Raw genomic sequence first — 24,926 nt, forward strand, 5'->3', positions numbered from 1 at the left:
AAATGAGCAAACAACAAGTGTTGGTGAGAATATGGATAAAAGAAAGCCTTCATGTAATATTGGTGGGATTATAAATTGTTACAACTGCTATGGAGAACAGTATGGAGGTTCCTCCAATAATTAAAAATAGAACCATATAAGCCAGCAATTCCTCTTCTGGGTATTTATCTAAAGACATCCAAAACACTAATTTGCAAAGATATATGCACCTTTATGTTTACTGCAGCATTATTTACAAGAGCCAAGATATGGAAGCAACCAAGTGTCCATTGATAGATGAATGGATAAAAAAGCACAGTACATATATACAATCGAATATTACTTGGCCATAAACAAAGAATGAAATCTTACATTTGCAACAACATGGATGGACTCAGAGGGTATTATGCTATGTGAAATAAGTCAGACAAAGACAAGTATCATATGATTTCACCTACATGTGGAATCTAAAAAACAAAACAAACAAACAAACAAAACAGCCTCATAGATGCAGAGAACAAATTAATGGTTATCAGATGGGAGGAGTATTGGAGAGGATGGGTGAAAGGGATTAAGAAGTACAAACTTCCAGTTATAAAAACAGTCCCAGGGATGTAAAGTACAGCAGGGGGAACAAGGTGGATAATATTGTAGTAACCATGTATAGTGCCAAATGGGTACTAGGCTTGCTGGGGTGATCACTTCCCAAGGTATATAAATGCCTAATCACTGTGTTCTACATTTGCAACTAACATCATGTTGTATGTCAAGTATAATTGAAAAATAAATTTTAAGAAAAATAAAAAAAGAAAATCTTAGATACAATGAAGGAATGGTGACCAAAGAAGTCAAGGTGGATCTATGTAAATAAACACTGCCTGTGTTGAATAATGATATCTGGCTTTGTGTTTAAAACTATGGTGGAATTAAAACACTAGACAATAATAGCAGTTAAGTAAGAAGTGGGTGATTGGAGGTAAAAGTTTGTAAGTTTCTTTTGTTTGGGAGGAAAAAAGAAATCTGATCTACTTTAGACTTTAAGTATGCATACTAAAATTTTAGTAATCATTAAAAACAGAAATAATATATGTAGCTTCCAAATTATCGAAGGGGAAAGTTAGAATCAAAGAAAAAACTGAAGCAACTGATATGAGGGGGCAAAAAAACGAGCATGGAGAAGTAGTAAGGGCATCACTAAGATTTATATATGTATCAGTTGTTGCGGCGGTGGTAGTAGCAGTAATAGTATTGCCAGCAGCAACAGCAGCAACAATTGTCTAGTGATGGTTAGTGGGAGCAGTGGGAGCAATAACTGACGTTCTTCCCACATTTATGTGTCAAACTCTGAACTAGGTATTTTACATGCATTCTCTCTCTTGTTCCTCACCAAATGTGAGGTTGGTACTATTATTAATATTCATTTTAAAACATTTTTAAATCCTCTCTAAGGATATGTTTTATTGATTTTAAAGAGAGAGTAAGGGAGAGAAAAAGAGAAACATCAATTGGTTGCCTCCCACATGCACCCTGACCAGGGACAGACCTGCAACCCAGGTATGCACTCTGACCATGAATCTAACTTGAAACCTTCAGGTGTATAGGACCATACTCCAACCGAGCCACCTGGCCAGGGCTAAGCTTCATTTTACAAGTGAGGTTTACTACTGATCTAAACCAAGGCAAAAGACAGCTAAAGAAGGAGATTTCAGAGAATTTTTAATAATTAACCACCCACTGGATTTCAGACACGAAGGGATAACTCCCAGGTTAATGGCTTGGGCAAGTGGGTGGGCAATGCCTAGTTCTGAACAGCAATTCAAATCTTCCATGCACGAATTAAGCCAACCAAAGACACAGACTATCCAAAGAGGAATAGAGCTGGGTTTGTTTTCTTTGAAATGGTGAGTTATCATTTCAAGAAGTTTGGTTGCGAAAGAAAAGCAAGGGATGGCAGGTTGGTTGCTGCAAGAGATCACAGAGTCCAAGGAGAATTGCGTGTAGGTGGTTTTGTTTGTTTTAAATGGAGACACTTGAAAATATTTATAAGAGAGATAAAGAGATTAACATACCAATGACAGAGAGAACAAATGATGTAGGAAGAAGGAGAATTATAATTTAAAATAAAAGTGCCAGCTCTAGGAAACTAAGGCCCAAAGGCAATGCCACACAAAGCAGGCAAAGATCCCTCTTCTGAGCAGCCAGGGATGGCACATCACCAAATCCTTTAGAACAGGGGTCCCCAACACCTGGGCTGGACTGGTACCAGTCGGGGGCCTATTAGGAACAGGACCACACAACAGGAGGTGAACTTGAATGAAATGCGCTTAAATCATCCCAGAACCATCCCTCCCCACTCTGGTCTGTGGAAAAACTGTCTTTCTTCCCGGAAACCAGTCCCTGGTGCCAAAAAGCTTGGGGGCTGCTGCTTTAGAAGATATCAGGTCCTTCATAAAAATGCATAAGAAAGAGAGAAACCTTATGTAGACACATGGAAGGGTGAGGGGATCCTCACACACTTGGGAGAGCAGAAAAGAAAGCTGTAGAAAGGCTGTGGGCTTCAGGGTACAGTTCTCTCGCTGGTTTGTGCTCTTAGGAAGATTCCATTGTTTCCTACTTATAGGTCATCACACACCTGACACTGGTATGTCATTCAACTATTCTCCCCTTTATGAGAAACAAGTCAAGAGCACATTACATAAACACCTAAGAAAAAAGCAGCCAGCATCTCCCTTCACAAGCAAACAAGGTATTTCCCTGTAAAGAGAAAGGAATTTACAAAAAAAAATTTAATGGCAAGACATGTGGCTTTTCAAATTCCTTAACTGCACTAAGATTGTATTTGAAGGCTCTTAGTAGCTGCTGGCTCAGGAGTCGAGTCACCTAAAATACAACTCTGTAAGGAAAGCATTCTCGGGCCTCAGGGAATAGGGTTATATGTCACTTCTGACCTTCTTTACCAAGTTATTGAAACCAAGATAAGCTGCAAAGAACACCCTATCCTAGCATCGATCATTTTGAAGAGAGGAGGTCAGATATTTAAAGGATACTTATTTGTGAAAAGCTAAGAGACAGATCCATGGCAACTAAGTGCCCAGATTAAATTACAAATAAGACTTCAGTGACCATTTATTAAACATTAAAACTAATATGGCAATGTACCAAAATCTAGATTTTAACCTAAAATGCTGCAAGCTAATACTACAATTAAGGTATGAATTTACCTACTACTTTTATATATTTTTCCATATATACAGTTTTTTTAAATCACTAGGGCAATTTTCAAATACCCATTTGAGTTCCCAATTTTATACTGGTTTTAAAAAAAATATCTGCTAATCACATTGATTGCCAACAAGAAAAAATATCTAAAGTGACCCAAATATATTTGACATTATACCATAAAAATGAGATTTCTCTGAAAATGAGAAGTTAAAAGATCCAGAAAGAAATCCCAATTGTTCCACTAGCTGATGTAAAATAAACGCTGCTTAGTAACTTGGAAGTCATTTCTGAAGCAAGCTCCCTATTATTGCCTAGCTCTTGGCCACCCTTTGCCTCCCTGGCTCCTGCCAACCCCTAAATCTCACATGATCTCTTTTATTCCCTCCTGGGATGCTGAGCATCATCTGACAATATCACAGGACCACACAGATTGGACCCCTTAGGTTTATGATTTCTGAAAACCTATTCAGAAGTGTATTTTCCCCATCTCTTCTTGGCTGCCTGAAAGGTAATTCAGATTGTTCTAAATCATTTCCAGGCATGGTCTTCTGAGGAAGTACAGAAAAAATAGACTGTGCCTTGATATAGAAAAGTGAGCCCTAGCTGGTGTGGCTCTGGACTGAGCCCTAGCCTGTGAACCAAAGGGTTACCAGTTCAATTCCCAGTCAGGGCACATGCCTGGGTTGTGGGCCAGATCCCCAGCAGGGAGGACACAAGGCAATCACATATTGATGTTTCTCTCCCTCTCTTTCTCCCTTCTCCTCTGTCAAAAAAATAAGTAAATAAAATATCTTAAAAAAGAAAAATGAAGGCTTTAATTAGGCAATAATAAATAGTTCAGTGAGAATAACTGAAATTAAAGTAAAATATATTTACAACAAGCTAGCATACTTCTCATGTTGAAAGTTACCCTACTGTTTACTAAACTTTTATATATTGATCCAATTAATTTTATTCAATAAACTTTGCTTACTTTTTGGATCTTAACACTATAGAAAACTCTATAGTTTATAACAAATATAGATATGGTATTGAATTAGTATGTAAATAGCACCTATAAATCAAAATATATTTTATATATACTAAGCAAACTTATTCAAAGCAAATAAACTTTTAGGTTTAAATCTTCATTTTATGTTTACTCAGAAAATTTCCTACTTATTAGCAGATATTTTATGAATCGAATTAAAACAGCAGGGATTCTGTGGTAATTTGCCAATCTTTGCCCTGAATCAAGACATAGACCATATCTCGCCCTACCTTTATCAAATATTCTTTAAAAATATGTCATTTCATTTTTTCTTAGTATGGGAGGAAAAGAATCATTTAAAAAATGAAAATGTCTCTCAAAACATAAGATTCAGAACTTGAATTATTTGCTTATTATGTGGGATAAGCTCATTATCAAAAATCCTCACGAGGTTTGGAGCACAAAAAAAGTAGGATTAATGATAACCAATTTGGCTTTTCATGAGCTTTGATTTGATGTTAATAGTAACATCTAAGTTTAAATCGTGATGATCTTAAGTAGGACCTTCAACAATATGGCATATATAGAAATTGTTCATAAGAGCTATTTAAAAAAATGAATCTTATACCAGGGCTGCAAAACTTTCCATACTTTTACCCTACTGGTATTACTCTTGGCCAACTCTTTTTTTTTTTTTTTTTTTTTTTGGTGGTTGTTCTTTAACCTTGACACAGCATTTGGGCAGGTATTGGGTGCCCTGCTGGATCTTGTTACTTTATTATTTGACTTGGGCTCTCCTCTAGGTCACAGCTATAAAACAACTGTATTGTTTTATACATTGTTATAAAAACAATTGTAAGGAAAAGCAACTGTAAAACAATTGTAACCAAGAAGGCAAGTTAGCTCAGGATGTTTTATGTATTACCAAATCTGTACCCAAAGTTTTAAGTATAAGAAAGTGGGGATGTATAGATGGACCCAGAAAAACTAATGTCAAACTAACATTGGTTAGGTGTATAAATTTCACGGGCTCAGGGCAACAGTATTATAGTAGGATAGACTGTGGAGTAAAAGCTTTACATAATCAAAAATTACCTTAAAATATATAATCCTTATTTAGATTATAAAGGCTAACTATATCCTTTATATTTAATACAGAGCTGCTGATTATAGTGAAGCTTTTTCTGACTAGTTTCCCTCTAAAAACCATACTGCTATTGAAAAAAAGGAAAAGAATCTGAGAATATATATCTAGAGTTTCTTTTTATCTCCACCTTCTCACCATATGTAATTCTGTCCCAGATGGTAAATAATTTCTTCAAATGTATAAATCATGTACCATTAAGCATCATTTTATAAATCACCATAATTAACAATAATTTTCTTGGCCTATCAACCTAAAGAGAAAAAAATTTAATCTAAAGAGAAAAACCTATCTTTTAAATCAGTACTTTAATTAACATTAAGTACACTTTTCACAAAGGTTTTGAGCCCATTTAATTATCCAGATATATAAAAAAAATCATAGAACCATATACTCTACTTTCATAATCTTCCAATGTAAGCTCTAACACTAAAAAGTCATACACAAATCAATGCAATTATAAATTAAATTTTTTGGTTTCAAATGCCCCACTATACATTTTATGGTCTTTTCCTCCCAAGTAGAAATTAATATTTCCAACTCTAAAACACTGACTACTTACGAGTATTTGAGGGCCTACAGGGAAAACCAGTTATGTGATTGTGTGCTTTACCACCAGGTGTGACTCACTTTTATAACTGGTATGCTACTGAAAACCTGTGAATAAATTACTTAGTCTGTTGTTTAAGGGAAATTCACAAGGAATCCTGAGGGAAGATGTACTCGTGCAGTGCATATAACTATAACATTATGTGTATTTAGGTTTTCCATATCATCTTTTCTTAAATTAGGATATATCAGTAATGTGATATCTTTCCAAATTCCACCCTCAGGTTGGTTTTAAGTGAAAATAATTTATGACTCAGTGGAAAAGCAAAATGTTAAAAGGAACCCAATACTTCTGAATACTTGGCTTTTGCTCAATTTTTAAGTGACAGAATTAAGTTGTTTTCATGCATTTCATAGAGACTGCAGATGCTCAGTTTGACACAAAACCTTGCAAACAGGAAGGGTATTCTGAAGTATCTGAAGGTATTCAGGCTAATATGGTTCCTTCTCCCCACTCCCAACAGCGAATATTACTGAATAAACCACAGATGGCAGTTAGGTGCAGTGGTTAAAAGCTGTGAAGTTAATTACCCTCCCTGAACTGGTTAAGCAATGATTAATTAACATAAAGCTCAGTGCCTGGCATACAGTAACTGCTCAATAAATGTCTCACACATGATTATTCACATTAATAATTCAATACCAGTTCATACTTTAGCTGCTGTCTTCAAATATGGACTCTTACTCCTAAGTTCCACATCTTCGGAATCACCGCACCTACTAACATATACTGCAGATCCTGGAAAACCTTCTCCCTTGAAAATTTTTAAGGGACTTTCGAGATCTAAAAGATTAAGGTGACTGACCACATAGTTAGATACAGAAAAGTCGGTCTTTATCTGAAAGTGTTTTAATGAAATGCTCAAACCTGTGAATGTTTTCCGAAATGTATCGATATACTGATCTATCACTTTCAAAACATTTAGCAAATCCATAAACTATAGCTTTTCATTATGAGGATTTGCTAGACTGACACATACCTTTAAGATATGAGTCATCCTTCCAGAATTGGGTAAACTGATGGAAAGATGGCTAAATGATTCAGCATGCTGCAGCAAAACGAGCTGGTCATGAATTTATAATTTCTACTTCTGTGAGGTGCCCTGGCCCCGGTGGCCTCTCTCATCCTGAACTGCACATAGAACACATGATACCACTATCAACAAATGTTAAGAACTCCCTCAGGAAAAGAGCAATTGTGTTTTCCTCTCAGACATCCTTCCAAAAGTAAAATGTTTCATTTTTATGAGAAAACAGGTTCACAAGACTGGATAACTTGTATATGTCCACTGCAAGCTCCATCAAGCTTAGCTTATACAGATAGACAGATGGAACCAGAGTCAATTCTAACACTGCTGCCATTTTCTCAGCTACACATGGAAGATGCTGGCGAAGGCCTGAAGCAAAAGAAAACAAGAAAATGGGCAAAGGAAAGCAAATGTGAAATGGCTATGGCCATGTCCACGTCTCTCATGTCAACACTTGACCTTTACCAACAAACATTCTAACAGGATAGATCCCAAGCTGGTCAAAAAGACTGAATAGCAACTACAGAATATATTCTGAAACAGCCTTACTTATTAGTAGCCTCATACCCAAAGTAGGCAAAAACCTTTTCCTAAGTGTCCCTATCTGCCCTTCAATAACAAAAGATTACCTGCTAATCAAATAAGACATTTATTTCAGAAATATATAGATTTCAAGCTACTTTCTTCTATCAAATAACCAATAAGAAAAAAAAAGTTATGAATCAAGTGTTTTCATCTAAAATCACACCACTTCAAATGCTGAGAAAGCACATCCATTTTGTGACCACAGCCTAGTCATTCTGCCCAGCAGTTTCTGAGAATGGGACAAAGAAGTGTGCCAGAAGTGTAAAATGAAATCGCCATTACCTATGAAGTGCAATTTCCTCATTTGATAGCTTGAATTTATTTCAGTCCGGTATAATATACAACGCGCGCACACACCCACATTCACACACAAAATCTCGGCAGTGATACTGAAAAGATGGCACTGTCTAAAAACTATCCAAAATGTATTTAGGAAACTAGGCTGCCAGGTTTGACCTTTCATAAATTCATCTTATTTTTGTTGTTGTTGTTGTTCGGGCTGTGCAACCCCTGATTTCCTCTAACCTGGAGGAGTTACGGGCATGGAGAAGGAAGAAGAAAAAAAGAGGTGAGAAGTGTCTAATCCTGAATGTGCAATTTCTCAGTATCTTATACTGTTAATAAATACTTTTTTTTTCATCCACTAAGACCTTGGAGGTCAACAGGAGGAAAATATATGGCTCAAAGCCAAGGTTTCAGGGCTGACCCAAGGGGACACCTCCACAGTTGGAGGTTCCGAGGGGAGTTCTGAAGGCTGCAGCATTATGGACAGCAAGGCCGGGCCGCCCCGCCGGCATCCTCGGGCGCCTCAGCCATGCGCATGTCCCACTTATATAAAGAGATGCTTACAGTCCAGGTGCTTCTTCTTGGGGCCCATCACTTCATGAGTGGTGGCTTTGCAGACCGCTCTCGCTACAGCGGAGCCTGTCACGCTGTACTGAGCGGCGGCGATCCGATCCGTGAGCGTTTGGCCCGACATCTTCTCTGCCCGCGCCTACCGCCTCCTTTTCTGCGGGAAAGAAGGGGAGATGGTCCTGCTTTAACCTACAGACCCTACCCTCGGAGCACCCGGGCCTTGCCTCCTCCCGCCGCACGGCGGCTCTCTTCCCCGCCGCCCCCGCCCAGGTACCACCTCTTAGAGCCAGCAAAGCGCTGTGCCCGACTCGTGCGACGTGGTCTAGGGGGTCGTGAGCAAGGGCAGGTCCGTCACGGGACCCCAGCGCGGGCACTGGTCCCAGCATCTTGCCACCACCTGCTCCCAGCCCCGCCTCACCCTTTCTGCACCCCCGTCAGTCAGCACTTTGCCTGCAACCTGATCCCCGAGGGCCAGACTGGCGTGCTTCGGGGTTATTCCCGCGACGTCGCGCCCACCGGGCGCCCACCTCTTACGTGCCCGCCGCAGCGCTGCAACCTTGCAGCCCGCAGGCTTCGGAGAATGAATTGGGTACCCAAGCCCTGGCCGCTTCCCTCCTCCTGCTCGCGCTGCTGCAGCAATGGGCTCGTCCTCCCTCGGTCGCAGTGGAGATTATCCTAATGTTGCGCCATGTTATGCCCTCTCCTCTCCTTCTTTCCTCGTCGCAGCGCCCAAAGCCCCGCCGAGGCCCTTCACATGGGAGCCCTCCCTTGGTCCCCAAAGCCCCGCTGCAGGGACTGGTCCGCTCTGCGGAGGCGCCAGAGTCTCTGAGCGCCTCGCCCTTCCCGGCAGCTGGGCAGAGATGGGCTGACAGCCCAGCCCCCCGCCGGCCCTCGAGCGCACCGCGGCGCTGTCACCCAGCCGCTGCCCTTCTCCGCGCCCTAGGATTATCCTTCCCGGATCCCCGTGCGGCCCTGCACGGGGGAGGGGGCCGAGCCTGGGTCGCGGATACTCACCCCGCCCCAGGAGCGGTGCCGCACGCCGCAGGATGAGTAGACCTGGGCGCCAAGGGAAGCCGCGCCGGGTGGGTGGGTGTGTGCGGCCGTGTGTGGACCCAGTGCCCCGGGGCGCGATACCTCCAGCCCTGGCCCGGCCCTTGCCCTCAGCTCCGTGGTCCCTGCGCCCGCCGCTAGTAGCCCCAGGAACCAGTGCCCGCCCGCCGCCGCCTCCTCCGCCAGCGCCGCCGCGTCTCTCTAGCACTCCGCTCTGCGTCCCCATCCCCGCCCCCACCTCAGCTGTGGCTGCTCCAAGAGTCAGGTGACGGCGGTGGACAAACCCGGGCAAGCTCTCCACCGAGCTCCTGGCGGCCCCCTCCCAGCTACTCACACACGCCGCCCCCTCGGGGCCGGGAACGTACAAGGAAGGAGAGCATCCCCGGTAAGCGCGAGAAGAGAGGGAGGCGGGGAGGCCGGGAGCCCGACATTTACCCAGCCTTCCACTCTCCTCCAGGCGCCCGGCAGCCCCACCGCCCGCTGGATCCGCATTCGGCAAGCACGCCTAGCGAGCGCGCCGCGCTCACCTGCCAGCCGGCTGCGGGATGCGCCCGAGACGGCGGGGGCGTTGGCGCGGCCCAGCCACTGGGCTTTTGGAGTTGAGCTCCGCGAAGGCCACGGCTGGGGCGTGGTCGCGCTCTGCTTGACAGATCCCAGCCCCTTGTCCCCTACATTTTGTCTCACACACGCCCTCCGGTCAAAGGCTGCCCTGGCCCAGATTGTCAGGGCGATTTAAAATGTCAAATTCTGCCGGGCAACAGCACCTGTTACCTGTGCGTCCTCAACTCCTTGGAGCTCCTCTACTTGTCTCAGTTACAATTGAGAGTCTGAGTAGGTAGGAAATTCTAGCCTCTTTGGTCTTAAACGAATATTAAGGTCTGCTGCAAGGACGAATAATTAACAAAGCCATCAATGGAGTCCCAGATTATATTCATAGCAATCATTGGGGTGTGTAAGGAAAACTCTGTATCCTTAAAAAGTAATGTCTGCCAATTCAATATAGGGTTTGAATTGCATACATGAATTTCTAAACAGGGATTTGGGCTCCCTGAATAGTTTCACGTGTTGCCATTAAAAAAAAAATGATTATTTGCCTTAATCATAAAATCTGTTAAATCTTCGAAATAGAATCAAAATCAGAACTTAAGCTGTAATTTTTCTTGACATTTTTCTTTGCTACAGGTGGCCTTTATTTGTAATGGAGGCTGTAAAATGTTTATACATACTATCAAAGTTTTGTTGTGTCCTCCTCTTTCACCTGGTACAATGTTCAGTATTTCATAACTCTTGGGACCGACTCTTGGATTAATTAGAAGCATGATAACGAAGGGAAAGACTGACGAAGACCACCATTGTTAGGTTTCAAATACTAGTCTTAACCGTATGATCTAGCAATATCACACCTAGGTATTTATCCAAGAAAAATAAAAACACATCTGCATTAAAAATGTGTACTCAAATCTCGTAATAGCTTTATATAATGACCCCAAACTGGAAGAGACCCAAATGTTATCCTAATTGTGAAAGGATAAACAAAAAGTGGTATATCCACACAATGGAATAGTTCTAAGCAGTAACAAAGAGCAAATTAACAGCATGGCTGAATCTCAAATGCATTACGCTGAATCAAAGAAGCATAACCCCAAACACTACTAATTGTTGAGATTCCATTTAAATAGCATTCTGAAAAAGGCAAAACTATGAAGATAGAAAGCATATCAAAATTCTAGGGGGCGGGGAGAAAGTTGACTGCCAAGGGGCCGAAAATAGCTTTCTGAAATGATAGAAATATTCTGTTTCATGAGTGTGATGATGGTTACACAATTGCTTATATTTCTCAAAATTTACAAACTTTATTATATGTAAATTATATCACAATATATCTGATAAAAAGAGCTGGGATGGCAGTGTTAATATCAGAAAATGTAGACTTCACACTCAGGAATAGTAGTAGAATAAAGAGACATTTCACAATGATAAAAATTCATCAAGCATAAGTAACAATTCTACATGTTTACATATCTTCATGGAACAGAGCTTCGAAATGGGCTGAAGCAAAAACTAATACCATTAAAAAGCAAAATAGGCAAAGCCACAATTACCCTTGAAGATTTCAACACTTTTCTTTTAATTGATAGGATAGGTGGACACAAAATGGGTAAGGGTATAGATAACTTGAAATAACCATGCCAACCAATTTGATATAATTGACATTTATTAAGTACTCTGCCCAACAACAGTGGAATACATTCTTTTTGAGTAAACATGGAACATTAACCAATATAGACCACATTCTGGGCCATAAAACTAGTCTTATAAATTTAAAAATATTACAATCATATAAGCTGTGATCTCTTACTACCATGGATTATAACTAAAAATCAGTAACAGATATCTGGAAATCTCTAAATATTTGGTAATTAAACAACACATTTGAAATATGAGCCTCACTTTCTCATGAAAAATTAGAAATCACTTTGAGCTGAATGATAATGAAAACACAACATATTAAAATTTGTAGGATGCAGGTAAAGCAGGGACTAGAGGGAAATTTTTAGCAGTAAAATATATTAGGAATAAAGAAAGATGTAAAAACAACTATTTAAGTTTCAACTTTCAGAAACTAGAAAAAGGATAAATAAAACTCAGCAGGAGTGGAAAAAAGGAAATAATAAAATAAAATTGGTGAAAGAGAAAATAGATTACAGATAAAATCAATGAAAGCAAACTTGCTTTAAAAAAATCAGTGAAATTGATAAGCTCCCTAGCTGTATTGCTCAAGGAAAACAATGACACAAATTTTCAGTATTAGGAATGAAAAGGTAAGTAGATATAATGGACATTAAAAGGATAAAAGAATATTAAACTACAATATGCCAATAAATTAGAGAATTTACGTGGAATAAAGAAATAGGTTAGAATAGTGGTTCTCCAATAGTCCAACAGTGATGTTATGTCTCATATGGTGCTATTAGTTAAGAGGTTTTGAGCAAGTAACATTTTTCCAAATAAAATAATCTGTGAGTAACTTACTGTTAAAAAATAAATTGGAGTAGATTCACAGTCAATCATACCATAACAGGAACTCATATATAGTAAATTACGTACAGATAGCACTGAGAAGTATGGGAAGCCATGGTCTGTCTTTGGTATGTTACTCTTGTCTCTGGTACTGCGCATGGGAGCACATCCCACACATGGGCATCCTCCCATCAAGGGTGGTAGCAGAATAATATTTTAAAATCTCCCAACTATAGAAGTATCATATACAAATTAGTAAATTATGTCAAGGGTAGAACTAACTTCTGAAATGTTATTAGTTGTTTGGAGGAAACTCTTACTGACTTTGAAAATAGTAGCATAGTTCCCAGTGACAAAGATTTAAAAACACTAGGTTCTCATATCCAGGAAAACTGAGATATATAACCATGAATATGTATGCTAAGTTAAAAGAAAGAAAATTGATTAAAAGAAAGAAATACATTGAGAAAAAAAAGATTCCTTATCAATGTATTCCCTTTGAAGAATAAGGCACACAATAAATGGTATTCAATAAATCTTAAGCAAGAATAAGCATTGACTTACAATATTTGAGTATGAATTTTTTTAATTGAATTTATTGGGGTGACATTGGTTCTCATAACCATACGTTTCAAGTATACAACTCAATAAAACATCATCTGCACACTGCATCCTGCATCCATCAACCTAAGCAAAGTTTCTTTCCATTTCCATTGCTCTGGACCCCGCCTTTGCCCATCTTCACCTAGCTCCCCCTACCCCCCAGCTTTCCATCTGGCTATCACCACACTGTTGTCTGTGTCTGTGTGTTATGTATATGTTTTTTGGCTAATTCCTTCACCTTCATTCATCCAGTCCCCCTGTATAGAGGTGTTTTTATTTTTCTTGCATTAATACCTAGGAGCAATATTGCTTGATCATATAGGTCTTTGAAGGCCCAGGCACACAATAAATAATATTCAATAAACCTTAAGCAAGAATAAGTGTTGACTTCGAATATTTTTACAAATTGAAGGATCTTTTGATCCTAATGGTCAGAAAAGAGGTTTAATACAAAAGACATCCAAAACATTGGCTCAGAAAAAAACAAACTCTATTTTGGTTTTGTTTCTTTTCTTTTTTTGTATATTTCATTATGGCCCAGAATGTGGTCTATATTGGTTAATGTTCCATGTTTACTCAAAAAGAATGTATTCCATTGTTGTTGGGTGGAGTACTTAATAAATGTCAATTATATCAAATTGGTTGGCATGGTTATTTCAAATTATTTATACCCTTGCCCATTTTCTATCTACCTTTCCTATCAACTACTAAAAGAAAAGTGTTGAAATCCTCAAGGATAATTGTGGCTTTGCCTATTTCCCTTTTTAATGCTATTAGTTTTTGCTTCAAAAGACTTGTATATCACTGAACAGATTGTTTCTGCATCTCTGATTTAATTCACATGTTTTCTTCTGAGTATCAGATTTAATAGAGAAAAAACAAACCAACAATAATTACATGTAGACTGATACTTTATATCAGCATTTGAGGGTAAATGTCTTTAAGCTTTTGGTTTCGTCTTAGTCGTAAGGCATGAATAAAAAAATAAAACTAAGGGTAATCGATTGTCTCTAGTAACAACCTCAGGTAGAGATTGAAAAAAATTCATATTTTTCTCTAAAAACTACGATGGCGTTAAGGTAAAACTATAGGGTGACTTCATTCCAGGGGCACCTTTCTGTCAAAGTAGGAAAAAAAACATGTGAGGTGCAGAAATAACTATGTTGGGATATATCTCCCCACACATGCAAACTCAAAAGCAATTGGCAACAAAAAGCAAATTTTGATACCCCAAATGCACTTTGTATAGAGATAAAAATATGGTTTCTCTTTTATAAGACAATAAATGAAAGAGACCATAAAACTGAGAGCATTTTAATGTAGCAAGAAAATTGTAGGTTGCACAAAGTATCAGTAAGATTAAGATTCAAACAAGGAGATCATTTTAGGGAAGTACAACATTTTATCGGGGAAACCATTCAAGTTATTTAAATATGAAAGTAAATGCAGAAACGGTATATTCCAAGATGGGACAAACATATTCCTTAAGTTTTGTTCTGCCTAACATTCAGGTTAAAAATTAATTCCATGGCAACCGTCATATTTTACATGTATGATAATAACTTAAAAACAATTTCAATGTGGTATTTTCATTTTGCTTCCCTGTTTTAAATCTGATATGGCTATTCTGGTTAACTATTGTACAACAAGCTTTGACTTTAACAATTTTTAAATTATGTCTCAGGTAGTTCAGCTAGTTCAGGTAGAACTAGCTGGGTAGTTCTCCTTTGAAGCCTTTCATGTAGTTGCTGTCAGGTGAAAGCAGGGGTTGTAGTTTCCTGTAGACTCTCCTGGGCTGCCCAAGCTGGCTTATTCACTCAGCTTCCTGGCAGTTGATCCTGGGATTTCACTGCGAGCTCAACTGAGGTTTGACCCATAGCACAGATACAGGGCACCTTTACGCAGCCTGGGCTTCTTTTGGCAAGTGGTCCAGCAAGTCACATTTCTTTCATGGTGGCTGGCTTCCAAGTGGGAACATCCCAAGGTGGAGTGTTCTAAGAAACAGGTGGCAGCTGTGAGGTTTCTTGTAACCTACCTCCAAGGTCATATAGCATCAGTTCTGTTATACTCTATTGGTCAAAAGCAAGTTACAGAGACAGTGAAGTTACAGAGAAATATGTAAGGGGAAGGAACTATTACTGGTAGGCTCTTTGAGGGACCAACCACCACGGTGACACTTAAAGGTAAACCCTGGGGAAGATCCATAGAGAGAAACCTATACTCTCAAAAATACGAGGTTCAGAGATAAAATTAAGGTACATTGGTCTTTCCTTTCGTTTATGTGATGTGTTACATTTATTGATTTGCAAATAATGTACCATCCTTGCATCCCTGGGATTAATCCCACTTGATCGCGTATTCCTGGATGTGATTTGCCAATATTTTATTGAGGATTTTAGCGTCTATGTTCATCAGCGATATTGGCCTGTAGTTTTCTTTCTTTGTTGTGCCTTTATCTAGTTTTGGGATTGGGATGATGCTGGCTTCATAAAAAGAGTTTGTGAGTCTTCTCTCTTCTCGAATACCACTTCATGCTGGTCAGAGTGGCCATGATAAACAAATCAACAAACAACAAGTGCTGGTGAGGCTGTGGAGAAAAGGGAACCCTAGTACACTGTTGGTAGGAATGCCGACTGGTGAGGCCACTGTGGAAAACAGCATGGAATTTCCTCAAAAAACTAAAAATGGAACTGCTTTTTGACCCGGCAATTCCACTGCTGGGAATATACCCTAAGAATCCTAAAATACCAATTCAAAAACCTATGTACCCCACTGTTCATAGCAGCACAATTTACAATAGCCAAGTGCTGGAAACAGCCTAAGTGCCCATCAGTAAATGAGTGGATCAAAAACTGTGATACATTTACATAGTAAAATACTACACAGCAGAAAGAAAGAAGAAACTCCTACCCTCATAACAGCATGGATGGAACTGGAGAGCATTATATAAAGTGAAACAAACCAGGCGGTAAAAGACAATTACTCTATGATCTCACCTATAAATGGAACCTAATCAACAAAACAAACAAGCAAGCAAAATAGAACCAGAGACAGGGAAATAAAGAACAAATTGACAGTGAGCGGAGGGGCGGGGGGAGGGGGAAAGATCTAACGGGGGCTGGGGGGGGGGCACGGAGAATGGGAAGGGTTGTCCAAGGACCTGTGGACAAAGACAGTGGGGGTGGAAGAGGTTTGACTGTGAGAGGAAGGGGTCGGTAGGGCAGGGGAGAGTAATGGGGGGGAAATGAGGACAACTGTAAGTGAACAACAATAAAAAAAGAACTCTAAGTTAACAAGATGATGGTGTTAGTTTGCATAAATGAATTTTTAAATTAACACAAAATTTTTGTTCTAGCAGAGGAATTGCTTTCTGAGCCTTGGAGATCAAATGCATAACTCCCTTGTTTGGTATAATAATATATAGTTATTTAACACTTCATGTTTTTTACCATATTCTTTGTATTGTATGCCTGGCCATCCTCCATCAATTTAAATTATTCTCCAAATTTATGGAAAGCAATAAAACTAAGTTATAGAAAACATGAAATAACACAGTGAATTACTTCCTTTGGTTTGAATATTCCCTCTCATATATCAGGTAAACTCCTACTCATCCTTCAAGACCCCAGATTGAATTGAATTGTGTGTGGTCTGTAAATATTTACAAAATCCTCTATTTTAGCTCCTTCTTTTTATACATGAGGAAATGTAAGACTATGGAGCTTAAGTGAATTTCCTCTATCACACAGTGTGATGATGGCATAACCAGTCCTAGACTCCAGTTGTGAAATTTCCAATCCAGTGTTCTTTCCACTGCACTCATTGCTTCATCTTTTTTTATTGATTCTGATACAGGTATAATAGTATTATGATGGAATTTCATTTCACAATATTAATTAGCTCTTTAGGAAAGTCCTTTTTAAAAATTCATGGGCTGGAAAGCATGGTAGCCAATATCTTAGTTTGTGGAATTGGACAAGCCCTGGTTTGAGTCACTGGCAATGACCCTCACTAGCTGTGGGACTTTGGGGAAATTCTGTAGCCTTTATGTCTCAATTTTCTCATCTGTAAAATGGGCATGATTATAATATACACCTTGAAGGATTGTTATTACCATCAAATAAGATAATGGCATATAAAGCCAATAGCACAGTATATGGTACACAATAAAAGCCAAATGAATGTGATTGATACTACTCAATAATTTTGATGGAGTAATTGATTTTATTATTAATATGAGGTTATATTATATTATATTTTATTATTTTATTTGGGACTACAATTCAAGTTTGTACACTTTTCTGATAAATATGTTATTTTAGTATCATTTCTAAAGTGAGAAAATAAGCTAATAAACTACCTTGTTTCTGAGATGTGAAAACCAGATTACTTCAAATATCATCATGGTTGGATTGAGCTCCTGCTATTCCCAGGAAACTAAAGTAGAAAACATATGCATATACAAATAATCATTGCACAGTAATGCTGTTACAAACAGCAGTTCTTTCTTTTTTTCAAATCTAAAGAGATGATTTCAAGCGAGAAGTGAGATTTTTTTTTTTCTTTGAAAGGGAGAGGGTTAATCAGGAAAGTCTGTCTGGAGAAGTAAGTTTCCCAAATAGATTTCTAACTTAAACACATGTAAGAGCTGAGCAAACTTTAAGCTTTCCTCTTGTTATTTTATTTTCTCCTCAGTTTTTGGTTGTTGTAAACTAAAATGTAATGGGTTGATTGACATGCTCAGCTGCTTAGGGCAAATGACTAAGGCTCCACTTGACAATTCATTGCATGAGCGCTATAGGGGGACATGCATTTGTGTTTGTATAGCTCCAGGAACACAGCAGTGTCCTGGAAGGAGGTCTGATATTCTCACACTCCGCGCATTGTGTAACTGTAACATACACATGTTACTGGTCAGTTTAAAAAGTTTTTGTGCAAAAAATAATTATATAGATGAACTCTAATTTTAATTATACAATTATTACCTATGATTATACCAGTCAACCACTTCTATTTCTCCCATGAAGAGGACATTAAGGAGAAATAGAAAGTTTAGGGTAGTTGATGCTCATTCAGCATAACCAGGTGAGAATGAAATGCCATGTTACAATTTAAACTAATTTTGTCTGGAACAAGTAAGGCTTTATTCTTTCTAGAGCATAATGCATAATAGTATTGAATAACTTTTCCACTTGCCTCAAGTACTTTCCTTTGTCCAAAAACTAATGCTTCAGATATTGGGGAGTCATTACATAGGACAGAGCATTGTTGTGTTTAGAAAATTAAAATACTCTACATTTAAAGTTTACTCAAATATTTATGTTAGCCTCATGTTAGAAAGTTCTCTAAATAACCCCCCAAAAGTATATTAAAATGAAAAATATAATTTCCTTTAAAAAATGTTAGTTTGGAGAAACAAGTTTTCAATGGTGGATCATATTTTCACTTTTAAGTAGGAAAGTGGTAAAAAAAATACAATAATAATAATGCTAGCATGCCAGTTTTTTCCCTTGGAGAAAATAAAGAAGAGTTGATTATTTTACTTCTCCAAATTTATTGGTCAATGGATGTCTGGACCTTAAAATTTTGTCTTAACCTAAAACTGGGTTAATTCTATTGTCATTGTGGTTGATTTTAGATGTATTCATAAGAAGAGAACTTAAGAAATTCTCTGGCTTCATCACTCATCACTCATGAGCTTGGATGCTTGTTACGTCTATCAGATGATTCTAGATGGGCGTTATCAGAGACGTGCATTTGGCTTAATGACACCTCAGTCAGTATCAATGGTGCATCTTTTGCATCTAGATGTGGAGAGACAGCCAATTTGTTTCCATTGTTATTGACTTTTTTCTACAGCCCCTGTCAAGTTCACTCAGGATTTTGGTGATAAGGAAGAACAAACATTGGCATTATGAGAAAACTCTAAATCTTCCATTTTGTGGGCCAAAGCAACGAATTATAAATCAAATAAGTAAGTCAATAAACTCACCATTTATGTAGCATTGTTTCTAGGGATATGAAAGTGTTTCTCCTTAATAGTTCACAAAATTTCAAAGGTGTTCATAGCCCTGAGATAACAAATACTGTTGTCTGCATCTTTGAAGTTCTGTTGGGGGCTTTAACCCTTAACCTGGTACCATCCAAGGAGGAACATCATTTGGCAGCTGCATGACTTATTGCTGGTTGTGGTCCTTTGCGCTTGGAGATGTTACTAATTGCCATTACCAGCCTGGTCCCTATTAGGGGGCCACAGCCCTTTCTAAACTGTGTATATAAATATTATTGATTGATTTCCAACTGTAGGAATAGTTTGTGTGGCTGCCTCTGTTTGAGACCTGCCTCAGATACACATCTCCTGCTTATAAACCCTTAGTGGTGATTACATCTGCTTAAGTACATTGTCTCTCAGGGGCTATAATCCCTGGTGGCCCACAGCTTTGCAACTTCCTAGGCATTCGTAAGTCCTTAAAATATCTCTTGTGCTTTTTGTATTTGAAGCAGTCTAAGCTTCGGCTGACTCTCATAGCCTCATCCTCAGCCGCCTCATCTCATATAGCTGTGTGGAAGAGAAACCGTTTTAATGACAAGGTTCATTGCTGGGGAGTCTCTGTTGCCACTTGGTTCTCCATAGTGACCATCTCAAAGGCTGGGTGTGACTTTTATGATAAGTTTAAGTGTCACTGTCATCCGGAAGCTTAGATACCTGGAGCTTGATACCAATTCTGAACTTTGTCAGCTTCTTATTGGCCTCCTCAATTCAGGAAACCAAAGTACCTGTCATCAAACAATGCTCGACGTCTTCCAGCCCCACAGCACAGAGGAAAGGTCTTGACTGGAAGGGCTGCCTCACAGAGGCTTGGTTGAAATCAGGTCAGTAGAGATGTGCTCATTCCATGGTGAGCAAATTTCTTTCTACATGGAAACTTCAAGAAGAACAAAAATTAGCAGAATTATTTGAGAAATAAAGTAATATAAGCTATCTTCATCATCCTAAAAGATACCTTGGGCTAATGGAATGATTTTCTTGCATGTGTGGAAGAATATTCTGGCATAATCTATGTCTATTTTTATCAACTATGAGCAGGTTTATACAGCATAGACTACTTTTCTTTTTTTACTTGTTCAAATACATTTGTCTCAACCTTCCCGCCACCACTTTCCCCTGCCCCTCGCCACCTCCTTCCCTCAATCCTTCCCCACTTTGGCTTTGCCCATGGGTCCTCCACACATGTTCTTTGACTTGACCCTTCCCTTCCCTTTCCCTGCCCCTCCTTCCCTCTTGACTCTGTTGGTTTCTTTTTTCTTTCAATGTTGCTAGTTATATTTTCCTTGCTCGTTTGTTTCGTTGGTTAGGTTCCACTTATAGGTGAGATTATATGGTATTTGTCTTTCGCCACCTGGCTTATTTCACTTAGCATAATGCTCTCCAGTTCCATCCATGCTGTCGCAAAGGGTAGTAGCTCTTTCTTTCTTTCTGCTGCGTAGTATCCCATTGTGTAAATGTACCATAGTTTTCTGATCCACTCATTTACTGACAGGCATTGAGGTTGCTTCCAGCACTTGGCTATTGAAAATTGTGCTGCTATGAACAGTGGGATGCATAGGTTCTTTTTAATTGGTGTTTTGGGATTCTTTGGGTATAATCCCAGCAGTGGAATCTCTGGATCAAAAGGCAGTTCCATTTGTAGCTTTTTGAGGAAATTCCAAACTGTTTTCCACAGTGGCTTCACCAGTCTGCATTCCCACCAACAGTGTAGTAGGGTTCCCTTTTCTCCACAGCCTCCCCAGCTCCTGTTGTTTGTTGACCTGTTTATGATGGTCCTTCTGATCAGTATGAAGTCATATCTCCGCTGATCCACACCAGCCAGGGCCTGAAGTGGTATCTCATTGTAGTTTTAATTTGCATTTCTCTGATGGCTAGTGATGTTGAGCATCCTTTCATATGTCTCTGGGCCCTCTTTATCTCTTCCTTGGAGAAGTGTCTGCCCAGGTCCTTTGCCCATTTTTTAATAGGATTGTTTGTCTTGTTGGAGTGGAGTCATGTGAGTTCTTTATATATTTTGGAGATCAAACCCCTATCTGATGTATCATTGGCAAATATATTTTCCCATACGGTTGGTTCCCTTTTCATTTTGCTGATGTTTTCTTTAGCCATGCAGAAACTTCTTATTTTGATGAGATCTCACTTGTTTATTCTTTCCTTTATGTCCCTTGCTTTAGGGGACATATTAACGTAGATTACTTTAACTGTCGCTGAAAACATGTATTCTGGTGCTTTATTTAGGCTGGTTCTGCTACAGAAGCTTTAAAAAAAATAGGGACATGGACCCCTGCCCATATGTAGAGACTGAGGCACAGGTGCCTAAACTCAAACTGCACTTACTGTGTAAGCTGAGGACCACACAGGAAGTACTTGGTTGTGCATGTAAATAAGCCATGAGTAAACAGAGCCCAGTCAACAGCCCAGAGCCAGGGGCAGGACTCAACACTGGTGGGAGTGCTGGTAAGAGAGAATATGTAGAACAGGAGTTAAAAATCATTCTTTTTTTTTTTTTTTTTTTTTTTTTTAGAAGAAAAAGTTTATTTTGGCCTTAGAAAATATTATATTTTTTTTCGCCAGAGAACAATTTACGTTCAGGTTGAAATAACCTGATAATACCATGCAACTCAACTCACTGCTGCAGAAATTTGTTTCCTTTGAGATCCTATTCTTCTGCTTTACGTAGAGACCAATGCAAAGAATAGAGAGGAAATCACAGTTCAAACCTAGACCACTTTCTTTACCTATGAAAAGAGGGAACAAGATACAAATAGAAACAAAGAACAAATTAAAAGATATAAAAGCTATAAAGAAAAATAAATCAAGAAAGACTACTAGAGTATGAAGCAGGAGAGGATTACTATTTCCCCTATTTCCGGAAGTCCTCACTAAAAAGGCAACATTTGAGAAAATATTTGAAAGAAATTAGGAAAACTCTTGCATATTTGGGGGGGGGGGGTATTCCAAGCATAGAGAACAGCAAGATAATATTTTCCCCCTTCTCCTCCTCCTGTCTTCTGGACATAGCAGATACAACTCCAGTAATGACTGGGATGTCCAGAAAATTGTTTCCATTTTTTTACTTCTGTATATATGTATAATATAGCCCAAAGGGGCTGTATACTTTACAACAATTACTAATATTTGCAACATATTTAAATATCTCTTTTGGCTATACAAGAATTAATATGCTTAAATTAGTAAATGTCAAAAAATATGTGTTTCAATACATTTAACCTTGTGCTTGTTCTTTTTTTTTTTTTTAATTAATTTATTTACTTTTTTAAATACATTTGTCTCTGCCTTCCCCCCCTCTTTCCCTTGCCCCCTCCCACCTTCCCTCCCTCAGCTCTTCCCCTTTGGTTTTGTCCATGAGTCCTTGCTATATGTTCCTTGACTTTCCCCTTCCCTTCCCTTTCCCTGCCCCCCCCTTCCCTCTTGTCTCTGTTGATTTCTTTTCCTTTCAGTGTTGCTGGTCATATTTTCCTTGCTTCTTTGCATTGTTGGTTAGGTTCCGCTTATAGGTGAGATCATATGGTATTTGTCTTTCGCCCCCTGGCTTATTTCGCTTAGCATGATGCTCTCCAGTTCCATCCATGCTGTCGCAAAGTTTAGTACTTCTTTTTTTCTTTCTGCTGCGTAGTACTCCATTGTGTATATGTACCATAATTTTTTGATCCAATCATCTACTGATGGGCATTTAGGTTGCTTCCAACACTTGGCTATTGTCAATTGTGCTGCTATGAACATTGGGGTGCATAGGTTCTTTTGTATTGGCGTTTTGGTATTCTCAGGGTATAGTCCCAGCAGGGGAATCGCTGGATCAAAAGGCAGTTCCATTTTCAGCTTTCTGAGGAAATTCCACACTGCTTTCCATAGTGGTTGCACCAGTCTGCATTCCCACCAACAGTGGACTAGAGTTCCCTTTTCTCCACAGCCTCGCCAGCACCTGTTGTTTGTGGATCTGTTTATGATGGCCATTCTGACCGGTGTGAGGTGGTACCTCATGGTGGTTTTGATCTGCATTTCTCTAATGGCTAGTGATGCAGAGCATCCTTTCAAATGCCTCTGGGCCCTCTGTATCTCCTCCTTAGAAAAGCATCTGCCCAGGTCCTTTGCCCATTTTTTGATTGGATCGTTTGTCTTCTTGGAGTCAAGTCGAGTGAGTTCTTTGTATATCTTGGAGATCAAACCTCTATCTGATGTATCATTAGCAAATATATTTTCCCAAATGGTTGGCTCCCTTTTCATTTTGCTGATGTTTTCTTTAGCCGTGCAGAAGCTTCTTATTTTGATGAGGTCCCACTTGTTTATTCTTTCCTTTATGTCCCTTGCTTTAGGAGACATATCAGTGAAAAAATTGCTGCGTGGGATATCTGAGAGTTTCCTGCCAATGTTCTCCTCTAGGACTTTGATGGTGTTGCGACTTATATTTAAGTCTTTTATCCATCTTGAGTTTATTTTTGTGTATGGTGTAAGCTGATGATCCAATTTCAATTTTTTGCATGTAGCCATCCAGCTCTCCCAACACCATTTGTTGAAGAGGCTGTTATTGCTCCATTTTATGCTTCTGCCCCCTTTGTCAAATATTAGATGTCCATAGAGACCTGGGCTTATTTCTGGGCTTTCTATTCTGTTCCACTGGTCTATGGGTCTGTTCTTGTGCCAGTACCAGATTGTTTTGAGTATAGTGGCTTTGTAGTAGAGTTTGATGTCTGGTATTGTGATCCCTCCTACTTTGTGTTTCTTTCTCAAAATTGCTGCAGCTATTCGAGGTCGTTTATGGTTCCATATAAATTTTTGAAATGTCTGTTCTATTTCTGTGAAATACGTCATTGGTATCTTAATAGGGATTGCGTTGAATCTATAAATTGCTTTTGGTAGTATGGACATTTTTAGGATATTAATTCTTCCAATCCATGTGCACGGTATATGCTTCCATTTATTTGTGTCTTCCTTAATTTCTTTTTTCAATGTTGTATAGTTTTCTGCATACAGGTCTTTTGTGTCTTTGGTTAAATTTATCCCTAGGTACTTTATCTTTTTTCGTGCTATATCGAATGGTATATTTTTCCTGATTTCTTCTTCTTCTATTGCATTGCTGGTGTACAGAAACGCCTTTGATTTCTGAATGTTGACTTTGTATCCTGCTGTTTTGCCAAATTCACTTATTAGGTTGAGGAGTTTTTTGGTAGAGTCTACAGGGTTCTCTATGTACACTATCATGTCATCTGCAAACAATGATAGTTTTACTTCCTCCTTTCCTATTTGGATGCCTTTTATCTCTTTCTCTTGTCTGACCGCTGTGGCTAGGACTTCCAATACGATGTTGAAAAGAAGCGATGAGAGCGGACATCCTTGTCGTGTTCCTGATCTTAGTGGGAAAGCTTTCAGTTTTTGCCCGTTGAGTATGATATTGGCTGTAGGTTTTTCATATATGGCCTTTATTACGTTGAGGAATGCCCCATTGATTCCCATTTTGCTGAGTGTTTTGATCATAAATGGGTGCTGTACCTTGTCAAATGCTTTTTCTGCATCTATCGAGATGATCATGTGGTTTTTGTCTTTTCTTTGATTTATGTGGTGTATCACGTTTACTGATTTGCGTATATTGAACCATCCCTGCATCCCTGGGATGAATCCCACTTGATCGTGATGGATAATCTTTTGAATGTATTGCTGGATGCGGTTTGCCAATATTTTGTTGAGGATTTTAGCATCTATGTTCATCAGCGAAATTGGCCTGTAGTTTTCTTTCTTTGTAGGGTCTTTATCTGGTTTTGGGATCAGGGTGATCCTGGCCTCATAGAAGGAGTC

At 39.1% G+C, this 24,926-nt stretch overlaps 1 protein-coding gene across 1 annotated transcript in view; it reads right to left on the reverse strand.

Moving 5' to 3' along the window:
* SNAP91 (synaptosome associated protein 91) overlaps positions 1 to 9,545 on the reverse strand; it is a 136,817-nt gene extending 127,272 nt beyond the window's left edge. Inside the window, exons 1-2 of the mRNA XM_054569671.1 lie at positions 9,407 to 9,545; positions 8,387 to 8,546 (exon numbers count right to left, since the gene is read on the reverse strand). Coding sequence (XP_054425646.1) covers positions 8,387 to 8,516 — 130 coding nt within the window. The 5' untranslated portion in view covers positions 8,517 to 8,546; positions 9,407 to 9,545. The remainder of the gene's footprint in view (positions 1 to 8,386; positions 8,547 to 9,406) is intronic.
* Positions 9,546 to 24,926: the final 15,381 nt, after the last annotated feature.

This window comes from Pteronotus mesoamericanus, unplaced genomic scaffold (genome assembly GCF_021234165.1).
Source record: "Pteronotus mesoamericanus isolate MK-2021 breed Mesoamerican mustached bat unplaced genomic scaffold, CSHL_Meso_final contig_20, whole genome shotgun sequence".
Classification (NCBI taxonomy): Eukaryota; Metazoa; Chordata; class Mammalia; order Chiroptera; family Mormoopidae; genus Pteronotus; species Pteronotus mesoamericanus.